Source organism: Equus quagga, chromosome 1 (assembly GCF_021613505.1).
Source record: "Equus quagga isolate Etosha38 chromosome 1, UCLA_HA_Equagga_1.0, whole genome shotgun sequence".
NCBI classification, from domain to species: domain Eukaryota; kingdom Metazoa; phylum Chordata; class Mammalia; order Perissodactyla; family Equidae; genus Equus; species Equus quagga.
The window spans coordinates 141,011,174-141,024,210 of record NC_060267.1 but is presented as its reverse complement, the minus strand read 5'-3'; the positions used below and the strand labels follow the sequence as shown (position 1 = coordinate 141,024,210).

The 13,037-nt window shown below is 46.4% G+C and overlaps 1 protein-coding gene across 5 annotated transcripts in view; it reads left to right on the top strand.

Annotated features, from left to right (window-relative positions):
* The window catches only part of TCAIM (T cell activation inhibitor, mitochondrial), a 44,535-nt gene extending 33,165 nt beyond the window's left edge, over positions 1–11,370 (top strand). For 4 of the 5 annotated variants that reach the window (XM_046675331.1, XM_046675296.1, XM_046675313.1 and 1 more), the window contains exons 8-11: positions 139–230; positions 3,573–3,805; positions 4,393–4,524; positions 9,609–11,370. In XM_046675331.1, coding sequence (XP_046531287.1) covers positions 139–230; positions 3,573–3,805; positions 4,393–4,524; positions 9,609–9,849 — 698 coding nt within the window. In that variant the 3' untranslated portion in view covers positions 9,850–11,370. Of the gene's footprint in view, positions 1–138; positions 231–3,572; positions 3,806–4,392; positions 4,525–5,207; positions 7,808–9,608 lie in introns of those variants that run through there. The other variant, XM_046675305.1, reaches the window with a different exon arrangement.
* The last annotated feature ends 1,667 nt before the right edge of the window (positions 11,371–13,037 follow it).

Genomic DNA, 13,037 nt, shown 5'->3' with positions numbered 1-13,037 from the left:
GCCGCATAAAATTAGCCTTTAAGCTTCTACTGATTTTAATCCTGAACTTATACACTAACTTTAAGTAATTATTTGCACAATGCTAAAAGAATGAAGCGTCTCTGGATAGTGACCGAAGGGTTTGTGTTTTATCATCAGGATGTACACTGGTGTTTACAGACCGTTCCGGGATGAGTGCGGGGGGCCATGTGATGCTGGGAACCGTGGATGTGCACCATCACTGGGCGAAGGTAAGGAGAGACTTAAAGCAAAAAATCTCTGCTTTGTCTTCCACATCCCTTTGTTTCAAACTACGTTGTTATGTCAATGAACTAAAAAAAAATTAAGCATAGTTTTAGCTGTTTTCAGCTCAGATGCTTAATATCATGTAGTTGAAATACTTAGAGGATTGATTTTTATTTCATCCTGAGGAAGATTAGCTCTGAGCTAACATCTGTTGCCAATCTTCCTCTTTTTTTTCCTTGAGGAAAACTGTCCCTGAGCTAACATCTGTGCCAGTCTTCCTCCACTTTATATGTGGGCACCGCCACAGCAGGGCTGAGGAGTGATTTAGGTCCACGCTCAGGATCTAAACCCGCAAACCTGGGCTGCCAAAGCAGAGCACACCAAACATAAGCACTATGCTTCAGGGCTGGCCCCCTGACGACTGATTTTTAAGTCAGTTTTTATTTGGAAATTTTATAGTCTTTTCTGAAGCATAGCCTAAAGGCCTGCAGTCTCTTGTTTTGTTTTTTACTGATTTCCTGTGGTATAATTGCATGCAATAAACTGCACATATTTAGTATGTGTAATTTGATGAGATTTGACATATGTAAATACCCATGAAATTATTAAGTCAGGATAGTGAACACATCCATCACCCACAAAAGTAAGTCACATCCTTTGAAAACCCTCTCTTCCGTCCCACCACCCCCTCCCCAAGCAACCACTGGCCTGCTTTCTGTCACTATAGACTAGTTTATATTTCTTGAATTTTATATAAGTGGAGTCACAGAGTATGTACCTTTTTTTTTTGGAGAGGGTTCTGATTTCTTTCACTTAGCATAATTGTTTTGAGATTCATCCATGCTGTTGTATGTATCCAGAATTTATTCCTTTTTATTGCCGCGTGGTAGTCCATCATATGGATAGACCACAGTTTGTTTATCCATTCACCTATTGATGGTCATTGGACTATGTCACTTGTTAGCTATTAGAAATAAAGTTGCTATGAACTTTTATCTACAAATGTTTGTATGGACACTTATTATCTTTTCTCTTGGGTAAATACCTAAAAGTGGAATGGTTGGATCATATGTTAAGTATTTAAACTCTTTAAGAAACTGCCAACACTTACTATGGTCATCATTTTCATTTTAGCTGTTATAATAGGTGTGTGGTACTATCTGATTGTGGGTTTAATTTGCATTTCTCTAATGATGAATGATGGTGAGCATCTTTTCATGTGCTTATTTGCCATCCATGTATCTTCTTTGGTGAAGTATCTGTTCAAATCAAATGCTTGCTAGAAAATATTTGCAAACCACATATCTGACAAAGTCTTTGTATCTAAATATATAAGGAACTCTCAAAATTCAACAGTAAAAAAAACCAGGCAATCCAAAAAGACATGACAGACATGTCACAGAAGAGCATCTACAAATGACAAATAAGCACATAAAAAGATGTTCAACATGATTAGCCATAGGAAAATGCAAATTAAAACCACAATGAGATATCACCACACACCTATCAGAATGGCTAAAAATAAAAAATAATGACACCACCAAATGCTGGCAAGGATGCAGAAACCTGGATCACTTGTCCATTGCTGGTGGGAATGTCTGATAGTGCAGGCACTCTGGAAGAGAGTACGGCAGTGCAAACTAAACGTGCTTACCGTACGGCCCAGAAGCTGCACTCTTGAGCATTTAGACTAGAGAAATGAAAACTTATGTTCACACAAAAACTGTACACAAATGTTCGTAATACCCAAAAACTAGAGAAAAACCTGATGTCCTTCAGTGTGGGAATGGTTGAACTGTGGCGCATCCATACAATGGAATTCTACTCAGCAGTGAGAAGCATGGATACTGATACTGCGGCAGCATAGGCAGACCGCAAGGATAACATACTGTATGATTTCATTTAGATAACATTCTTAAAACGATGAAATTATAGAAGGAACCGATGGTGGTTGCCAGGGGTTGGGGAGTGGGGGAGCAGAGGTGTCCGTGGCTGTAAAAGGTTAGCACGAGGGATCCTGGTGATGGAACTGATCTGTATCTTGACGGTGATCACATCACGGGAATCTAACACACGTGATAAAATTGCATACAATTTAATAGACACAATTGAGTGTAAAACTGATGAACTCTGAATAAGGGTAGTGGGTTGTATCAGTATCAATTTCCTGGTTGTGATATCATGCTGTAGTTTTGCAAGATGTTACCATTGGAGAAACTGGGTAAAAGATGTATGAATCTACAGTTACCTCAAAATAAAAAGTTTTTAAAATGTAGTTTCCATTTATACATGAATGACCCATTGAGAGAAAAATTGAAAAAGTAGGTAGTGAAATTACTTTTCACAAAGTGTTATAAGTATATTACAAATAATTTGTACAATTTTTCTACCGCCATTGCTTTTATTATAGCGGAGTTGTGGCTGCCTTTCGACTCCTCTGAAAGCTGTGTGCCGGCAGCTCTCTGTGAAAACTCTGAGTCCTCAGTGGAGCTCACAGGGCCTTCCCTGGCCTCGGCCCGCCTGCGTCTGCAGCCTCCCCTCTCCGCTCCCCCACGGGCAGACACACGCCAGCCTCACCAGACTGCTTGCTTTTGAACATGCTGTCGCTGTTCATGCTGCTGCGTGTGCACACGTTCTGTTGTCTTCCCCTGGAACATTCCCATGTGCATCTAACCTTTTCTGAATCCTGTTTATCTTTTTAGAGAGATCACAGTAGACCTCTTTAGAAACCTTTGTTTGAACTTCCCCTCTGTATCCGTTCACCGGGACATGGCACTAGTACCCTGAAATCTGGTTTTTGTCTTGTTTCCTTGCACCCTGACTGTGAGCTCCTGGCAAACAGGGACAAACTCTTATAATCTGTGTACTCCAAGTGTCCACTTTAGTGCTTAAGTACATGGTAGGCACTCAGTAATGTTTATTGCATTTAATTGAATTTAGTTGCATTAAAGTAAATTCTAAAGAAATAGACTTGGAGTTGAGATACATATACTTTATTTCTAAAACTCTTTTTTATTATACCATTTAATCATTCTACACTAATTTAAGATTGTTACCTGAATATGTAAATATTAGTACTTAGGACTTATTTTTATTTGGAACATAATTCTTTTTTTCTGTGATCTCTTCAATTCCTATCTAAAAATCCCTAAGATTTACAGTGCTTTGTTTTGAATATTCATATTTCCAACATTACATTATCTTTTTCTTATTGTTTACTTGAACTTTCCTTCTAGGAAAATAATTTTCTTGTTAAAACTTCTCAATACCATTTATTGAAGTCCTAAAATTGGGCTATTAAAGTAACATAAAACTAAATATTTCTTTCCCTTTTTTTAATACTGTAGCTTTTTGAAAGACTGCCGAGTTATTTTGACCTTCAGAGGAGGCTGGTGCTCTTAGAAGACCAAATAAGCCATCTTCTAGGGGGCATCCGAGTGGTTTATCTCGAAGAATTACAGCCAGCGTTGACGCTTGAAGAGTACTACTCTCTTCTTGACGTCTTCTATAACAGACTGTTGAAAAATAGAATACTTTTTCACCCTCGAAGTCTGCATGGTTTACAAATGATCCTTAACAGGTAAATATCTGAAACAAAAATATCTCAATTCATTCAGTTGGATGGGTTGTGAAAGCGGATTACGTTGTTTTGTATTTCAGTTTGTGATTCTTAGGAATTAAAGAAAAATACGTCACTACTTCTGTTAGTAACACTCTTTTACACATTAGAAAAACCAACATGAGGGGATTGAAGGATTGAATCTCTAGAATTCTGTAAATATATTGCCACTTACACGGCAAAGTCAATTATAGGATTAAACTAATGTTGAACCAATAGCCAACATTTTTGGAGCACATTACTCTTTTCCAGGCACTGGGCTTGGGGCTTAAGCACATTATCTCTTTTGCTTCCACAACCTCACCATGAAGTTGGTCGCTAGCCCCATTTTACAGACGAAGTTCTTAGAGCTGGGAAGTGTGGGGTCATCCTGATTAAGTGTATCTCTTTGGGGACAGCAAAACTTTAAGTCAATTGTGCTATATTTTTAAGGTGGATTTTCTTGATGAATTCCTTTTCTGTTAATCAGACTAATAAAATATTTTAGGGGGGTGGAGCAGGGGATGAAAGGATCGGTGACTTTTCCTTTTATGTGTGTTTCATTACAGTGACAGATATGCTCCAAGCTTGCATGAACTCGGGCATTTTAACATCCCAACCCTCTGTGATGCAGCAAACCTCCAGTGGTTTATTCTCACCAAAGCCCAACAGGCAAGAGAGAACATGAAGAGAAAAGAAGAGTGAGTACTGCTAGCCCTCTGTAATGTCTTAGCAGTCAGTCTAACCTTTAAAAGTTCAGGTATTCAGAACTCGTAGATGTGGGACATTAAAACTGTATTAAACTTAGGAAACCAACTGATTTGTGGATATTCCATAGGTATATACTCCCCACCTTGTTCTGCCAGGGATTGGATGTGGCTGTTGTCTAGGCAGAATAACCTAAATGACATCACCACCATGTACTTCCATTTGAGGAGCAGGGCTGATTAATATAAAAGTCAACTCAGGAGCAGAATGACAGATAAGAATACCAGAAAGAAATTCTCCAGATGGAAAAGGGTGGCAACAAGGAGAAAATCAGTTACACTTGATTAACAGGAATCTTCATTGTTTAAAATTTTGGAAACTACTCTTATAAAGCAAACTCCATCTGCGTTTTTATTAAATTGAGAAGAAATTTTAAAGTAAAAAATTGTTTTAGTTCATAAGTGCTGCTGTCTCTATACTGTTTGTATCTTTGAAGGAATCACACAATAGCCAACAGTTTCCTAGGTTGTAGGCAGTAACATGCTGCTTGATAATATTTTATGTATCTACTGTGAAGAAAGGGGAGAGTATTACATTCAAAAGAGTTTGTTTTCCTAAAGCTATTGCCTAAGGAGGTTTGGTTACCAAGGGTTTATTCATTCGTTCATTCATTTAGCCGTCATTTGCTATGACTGTTGTGTGCCCGAAGCTATGACAGGTGCCACTGATAGAGAGCTGAAGGCCTGCCCCCTGCCCTCCTGGAATGTGTTTCTAGCAGGAGAGGTGAGTGCTATAAATATGTCAGTGGTAGCTGGACCACAGAGTGGAGTTGAACGGGAAGAGCCAAAGCCAACGCTCTGGGAAGGAACAGGAGCATGGAAGGGAAGGCAGTGGCCGAGGAGCAGGAAGGAGGCCAAGGAGAATGAGGGGGCACGTGGCTAGGAAGGAGCACAAGGACTGGAGCCTGGTGGGTGGGCGATCGCCGAGATTGTTCAGCAGTGCACTGGAAGGCACCACGTTACTGTCTCCTGCCTCGCTGCCTGGGCACTCGTCGGTCCCTACCAACTGCTTGTTTAAATAGCCGAGGATAGGAATAGAGAGAGAGAAAGGGCAGCAGCCATGAGAGTGGTCCTTTAACAACATAATGGGATCACTTTATGTACACAGTAGGTGAAGGGGGTGCATCTCTTTGTTTTGCTTGTGGAATTGATGACCACTCTGTTGACCAGATCCTATCTCATGAATATCCCACCTTTGGTCTGGTTGGTAGCCTTTGTGTTTGTGATGTTCCTTTTCTAAATTGTCAGCCCCGCAGCCTTTCATTTTTGGGGCTGATGGGTTTGTCTGCTACACCAAGCGGCTTCTTTCTCTGTCTTCTGTAGGGCCACTTGATGCTTTGAAGTATTGCCACTAGATTTTGAGGAAGGAAAATAAAAAGAAATAACCCTTGAGCTGTCTTTCTTCCTCTCCTGACTTCCTCACACCCCACCTCCAGTGCACCAAGACCTCAGCTCCACCTTCTCAGTCTGCCCCGAAGCCCACCGCTTCTCCTTTCCTTCACTGCCGCCCCTGGTCCAAGCCTCAGCCATTTGGGGATCACCTCTCTGGTCTCCAGGTTCCCACTCTGATCCCCCTCCCCAGTTGATTCCCCTCAGAGCAGCCAGAACCCCAGTCGGAGCACTGCCCCGCATGCCGGTCCTGCTGCTCCCCTGGGACCCCCCCTCGCCCGTCCTGCTCCGGCCGGTGGCCTGTTCCTTCCTCCAGTGAACTCTTCCCCTGTACCCCGGAGCGCATCTCCCGGACAGCCTCCCTCGGCACTCAGTTGCACCTTCTCCTGGGTGCCCCAGAGCCCACTCCGGGTCAGAGCGGCCCCCGCGGCGTCCTCGCCCGCTGCCCGGCCAGCCTTCTCCCCTCTGGCGACAGGCCCCCTCCTGTCCACTGGCTGCCCCCAGACGGAATGTAGGCTTCGTGTTTTGTCTGGTTTGTTCCCTCCACTGCCAGGCTCGGTGCCTGGCACACAGGAGCCTCAGTACATACTCCCTGACTTGCACGTGTCCCCGGAGCCCTCATCCCTGTGCTCGTCCCCAGGGAGAGGAGGACATTCGCCACTGGGCCCTGCGGGCTGTCTTCCCGTAGTGGGCGCCGCTGCCCCCCCGCCACCCTCTATGGCCAGAGTGTCCTCCCCTCCACTGTCCCCCTCCCTCTGCCCTGGCCTCCCTACCCTGCCACGGTCACCTTCATTCTGATCACGGGGTGGCTCACGTGACCTTCTTTCCTTAGATGAAGCACCTTCTGACAGTGGCTTTCAGTCACTTTTTATCTGCGTATCTCTTTATAAAGTGGATTCTTAGGTGGAAACTCAACTTATAAAAAAGGTGAAAGCTCACAGGTGCTGTCGAAGAGGAAGGCAATGAGAGGCTACCCACGCCACGGGGCCACTGTGCCGTCTGAGCTCCCTCCGGACCCCGCGTGCCCTTCCAGAGGCCGTGACTCGTACCCCCGCCTCTTGACGTGGCCTGGCTGCCAGTAGAAAGTGTGCCCCCTGCAGAGCCCCCTCCTCTGGAGGCAGCGAGAGCCTGCTCTCAGCTCTCAGGAGGCCGCGAGTGGCCTGGGTAACCCGGGCCTAGGGGCAAACAGGCTGGCCTCGCTCCGCCACGTGTGCGAACGCCCCAGCCCTTCCCTCCCACCCGCGCTGCGCTGCGCGTTTCAGAATCGCTTAGAATTGGAAACGACAGAAATGCAGAATAATAGCAGAACGGTTAAATAATTTCAATACTTACGTACAGTGGAAACAGACATTTAAAAGCATGTTCAAGGGGCCTGCCCCCTGGCACAGCAGTTGAGTGCACACGTTGTGCTTCAGCGGCCCAGGTTGGGATCCCGGGTACAGACATAGCACTGCTTGGCAAGCCATGCTGTGGTAGGCATCCCATGTATAAAGTAGAGGAAGATGAGCATGCATGTTAGCTCAGGGCCAGTCTTCCTCAGCAAAAGGAATGTTCAACTAATCTTGACTGAATCCTTAGGTGCCTCGCAGGACCTGTAAAAGTCACTAGCAGGATACAGTGCAAACAGAGTCCCTTGTGGAGCTCACACTCGGATGTCAAAGACACAGTGTTCAACTTTGTGTTAAAAAAATATAGACATAATTTTTGTCAAAGGAGAGAAGGGTCATTTCCCCCTAGGAAATGTCTGGCCTATTTCTTAGCAGTTGAAGGAAAGGAACAGAACTTCCCATAGCCACACCCACCATCTCATGGTATCTTGTTTGTACTGTGCCTCCCTTTTTCTTCTTTTTTTTTTTTTTGGCGTATGAATATAAAAAAACAAAGAAATTTTAAAAAAAAGAAAAAAACCCTTTTTTTCCATTTTTTTTTTTTTTTTTTTTTTTTTTTGCTGAGGAAGATTAGCCCTGAGCTAACATCCATACCAGTCTTTCTCCACTTTCTATGTGGGTCCCTGCCACAGCATGGCTGACAAGTGGTGGGTTTGGATTCTGTGCCCAGAATCCAAACCCACAAACCTGGGCCACCAAAGCAGAGAGCACTGAACTTAACCACTATGCCACGATGCTGGCCCCTGAAAACATGTTTTAAGTTAGTCTGCTGTGGACTACAGAGGCATCCAAGGAGGGAAAGGCTGTTCCACGCCGTCTTTCTTTTGGATGGGACAGCCCTGGATTGAGCCTTAGCAGAGGCTGCCTCCTCGGGACTCGAGGCTCCCCCAAGACTGCACCCAGAAGACTGCTGTGCTCTCATGATTGCAAAGGTTGTGGGCCCGGGGAACATGGGAACCCAGGAATGAGACTGGAGGCTTCTCTGAGCAGGAATGGGAATGCATGGCCCTTTCCAGAGATTCGTGTAACGTGTGTCAGTGGAGAGCAGTGTTGCAACTCGGCACGCAGCAAGGCTTTTCATTTCTAAGCTGGACTGGTAATATCTTGTTTTGGTTTTTTTGAGCAACTGAAAAAAGCCCTTTACAGAAAGCGTTTGTCAACCCCTGCTATCAGTTCCTGTCCAGTCCTGGGGAGAGTAGACGCAGGCCCACCTGGAGGGTACTGAGAGCCTGTCAGTCCTCACTGCCGTCCGCCTGCTTGAATCTCTAGGCAACGCTGTCTAGAGGGAGTGACCTTACAGACAAAACGGACTACATATGTATATATATGAGCAGGGGGACTCAGGACTTCCAGGCCACTGCTGCTCACTGCCGACCGGCACAGTGAACAGTTCTGTTTTTAAGTATTTTTCTAGCTTATGGCTATTTTGTGGTACTTACTCTTTTCCTCTATGGGGAGCTTGAGTGGGTAGGAAAGAGAAGGTATTTGGGTGTTTCTAACCAGTGCTGTACTTCAGTTAGACTAGCTCCAGGACCCTCACCATGCGGGTGGCTTCACTCCCTGCTCACGTGGCCTTCCTGTGAGGTCAGAGGCCTGTGAGGACAGGAGGCCGAGTCCTCCCTCCCACCCACAATTTGGGGGATAGAGTCTGTTTACTGAAACCTCAGAGCCACGACGTTGCCACCTGAGGGTGGAAGTAGTGTAGACGCTGATTCTGCGCTGAGCTGCTGACTTGTAGCCTCTACTCGAGCCCCTGATGGGCCTGAGAGACGGTGGAGCCTCAGCAAGGGGAGGCAGCTGGGTGTCGGGGAGGAGCGCGAAGACGACCCTCCTCCTCGGGGCCTGCCCTCCTGCCGATCTCCAGAAGTCACTGCCCCCGGGTCACACCCACAGTGGCTCCTCGAGCTGGGGCTTCACACCCTTGGCTTTCTGCCTCCTTCAGTCAGCAGTGGCTGCTGGCGAGGCGGGCTAGGAGCATTTTAAACTTTGCATTAATTGTTTGTGCTCCATCACTGCTGAGAAGGTTTAACAGATACTGTTAGAGACATGGGAAGTAACAGGTACTGCCCTGTAACCGCTGGCGTGGCTTCCAAGCGTGTACTTTTGCCTCTGTGCGTACTGTTTCCATCGTTGTGAGTAGAAAGTTATAGCCCCAACATATAAAATTATAGTTACATTTTATTATGTTCCTTTGTTTGGTTATGGTTTATGGCAATGTTATTTTTATTTTCAATATAACAGGTTAAAGGTTATTGAAAATGAATTGATACAGGCTTCAACGAAGAAATTTTCTCTGGAAAAGTTTTATAAGGAGCCCAGTGTTTCTAGTATACAGATGGTGGATTGTTGTAAGAGACTTCTAGAGCAATCACTGCCTTATCTACAAGGGCTGCACCTCTGCGTGTCACATTTTTACTCCGTTATGCAAGATGGGGACCTTTGTATTCCTTGGAATTGGAAGAATGGAGAAGCCGTCAAGTAACAGAAATCTGTATTTTTTTAAAGAGATAAGAAAGGAACTGTTAAATTAACCTTATTTAAATTCACAATTTGATATAACAGTATTATTTATGTATTACAAGAACAAAGTTTCTAACTGCTGCTTTAAAAGTACACATTTTGTAAAACATTAATTTCTGCTAGGAAACTTATTTTAAAAAGGTTTTATCTCCCAGTCTTACGGTGTTTCTCATCTGATGGGCAAGACTAGGTGGAAAGATGTCAGAATGAAAGGACGTTTTGTGGCGGTGTGTGAGTGAGGGCTTCTGCAGAGTGAGCTACTCTGTGTGAGCGAGCGTTGCTCAGCGTGCACGGGCGCGCTCAGTGTGGCTCTGAAGGACGGAACTCGCCGTGTGACAGGCAGCTCTATGGTGACATCTCGTGTATCAATACACAGATTTTGCAGCCAGTATGAACAGGTGATGTCCAAAGCAGATGATTGATGGGAAGCAAAAATTAGATAACCAAATTTCGCCTCAGAGAGAGAATAGGAGGCAAAAAAAGCAATGGAATGAGTACGCGGCACTGATGCCGTCATAGCCGTCTGACACCAGCTTGTCAAAACGTCTTCAGTGCCAGGGAGTTTATCTTTAAATCAACCCATAAGTTTTGCTACCCATTAAAATACTGCGACTGGCTGGTAGCATGAAACCAATGGGCAGTGTTTTTTAATCATTTAACAAGGTAACTCATTTGGTTTTGTGGACAAACACTATCCAGGAAAATCCTTGCTTGTGTCCCAAAGAACTCCCGCGAGTGGGGTCAAGTGTAAAATGGTTCAGACAATTCAGGATTTGTCACCGCTCTCAACCCAGGTCTTCGTGTCCCTGCCAGTGTTTGCAACCCTGGTTACAGCCCCTCTGAGCCGCCCTCGTCCATAGTGTGGGGTCTCCCTGAAGCCGCAGCCCAGCCCGGCCCCAAGGGGCACGGTGTGCCCGCCCTGTAGACACAGGGCTTCTGTCTCACAGACATTTCCTTTAGGATAATATTTTTAACCAGACCCACAGCCTCTTTGGCTTGTTTCTCAAGAGGATGAGGTGAATCCTAGTTTGGGACTCCATTTTTGTGGCTCTTACTGCTAAAGAAATGAGAAGGATTTTTCCACAGTGCACTGGAAAGGAATGAGATGTCGAAAACCATTCTGGAAGCATGTTGTAAATTCATCTCAAACATTGGTTATTCAAACTCTTTAAATTCAAGTGTGTGTTTAAAAGAAATATTGATTGTAATTATTATGGTTTCTGCATATCATCCCTTTTAACTTATGCCTAACAGCTGGACCTAAATTTTTCTTTCTAATGTAATGTTGTTGCCTATAAAGATTTTCCAGCCAAATGATGGGTGTGAAAAATTCCTTAAAGGTTATGTAAGAAAATGTATTGGAAAAATAGGTTTGGATTATGCCGTTTCTAAAATGAACTAACATAGAATCCTCAGTAATATATTTTGAATTAGACTTTGTCTCAGAACTAATTGTTACAGAATAAATAATACATTAATCAGATCATTGTTTTTCTTCTTATTCAGTTATCAGTAGTTTTACAACTATTGCAACGTAATAGGAAACTACGAGAAATTGGTGACCTGTAGGCATTGTGACTTCCTCTCCCAATCTGGCATTACAGGGAAAATTGTGTCCCCCCACTGAGAACTGGCACAGGATCAGGCCCCTCTAACTACAAAGCTTTGGTCAGAAACGGCCTCCAAAGGGACCTGAGCCCCAGACCCAGGCAGAGCTCTCCCGAGGGAGAACCAGGCCCTGAGCTCGCTGGGGGGCTACGCGTCTCTGCCCAGGCTGTCGGGTCAGGGAGGCCTCTGTCTAAAGACACGTCTGTCCACAGGACAGGTCTCGGCAGGCCCTACTCCCTCTTTTCTCAAAGGCCTCCACCTCCAGGCAGCCGCCCTGAGCTAATGAGAGGGTGGTGAGCCTGGAGGAGTGGCCAGGTGGAGCACGGGAGCTCAGGGCCGCCTCAGGGGCCAGCTCACCTTGGGAACCTCCAAGGACTGTGTGCACATCCCAGACAGAGGCCTCTGAAGTGAACCCTTCCAGCTCAGGCCACTATCCCAGCATCCTGGTGTCCCCACATCCCCTGTACTAACTCAGCCTCTTCGGCTGCCCTGGAGGGATCTGTCCATGCTTTCCTGGAGCAAGCCAATCAGATCAAATGAGTCCTGTGGAGACTATTGGGCCTCAAGGCTTTTGGGCTCTTCTGCAGGGGCCCCTGGTCCTGGCAGCCTTCCACCACAGGCTCCACAGCTGGGAACTCCAGCTCCCCGGAGGCCAGCACCCAGACCCAGGGTGGAGGAGCCACAGATGCATTGGGTGAGGCCTGGCAGCTGGCTGACCAAAGTGTGTCCCTGTTCCAAGACAGCCTCCGACCTGTGCTACTCGCCGCAGACCCCGACCTTGGGGCCTCTGACATGGCAGGGTCCCCACAGGTGCCTGTCCTATGGGCAAGAATTGGCACAAGCCCCAGGGGACCTTGCTAAGACTCCCAGTTGCTCCCTGTGCTGGGTGGCCCTGGGCAAGGCCTACTCCTCACTTGGCCTCAGTCTCCCCAACTGTAAAAGGAGGCACCAGGGCCAGTTCTGGAGGTTCTTCCCAGCCTGAGTGAGTCTGTCCCGGAAGCCAGGGTCCTCCCTTGGATGGTCCTCTGCCTCCAGCGCAGGCGCCCCTCACTCCTTAGCAGTTGGGGGAGGAGGAGGTAGAGCAGCCAGCGGCCAGACAGCTCAGACCTGGGTCAGTGCTGGGGGACCCTCTCTTCCCCCCACACCCCTGCTCCTGCACCATCATTCTCCTAGCCACTCAAAACCCTTCCCTGCTGGGGACTTTCCGGTTATGGAGTATTTCAGGGATTTTTTCCCCTACACTGACAAATGTTGCACATGGGGAAACTGAGGCCCAAAATAAGAAGGAGACTTTCTGAAGGCCCTTCTGCCTGCTGCAGACAGAACCCAGGTGTCCCGGGGGCTGTGAGGGGTCTGAGGACACAAGAGTACCCTCAGCTCTGGGCAAGCGCACGGCCAGGTCAGCGCCAGGAGTAGGCGGGACTACGAGTCAAGATCACATGGGCCCTTGGAGCAGCACTGCCCCACGGGGGCGGGGGACATGGAAGGGACAGACAGCAACCTTGGGTGGTCAGGCGTGTCAGTCCTGGCCATGGTGGTGCG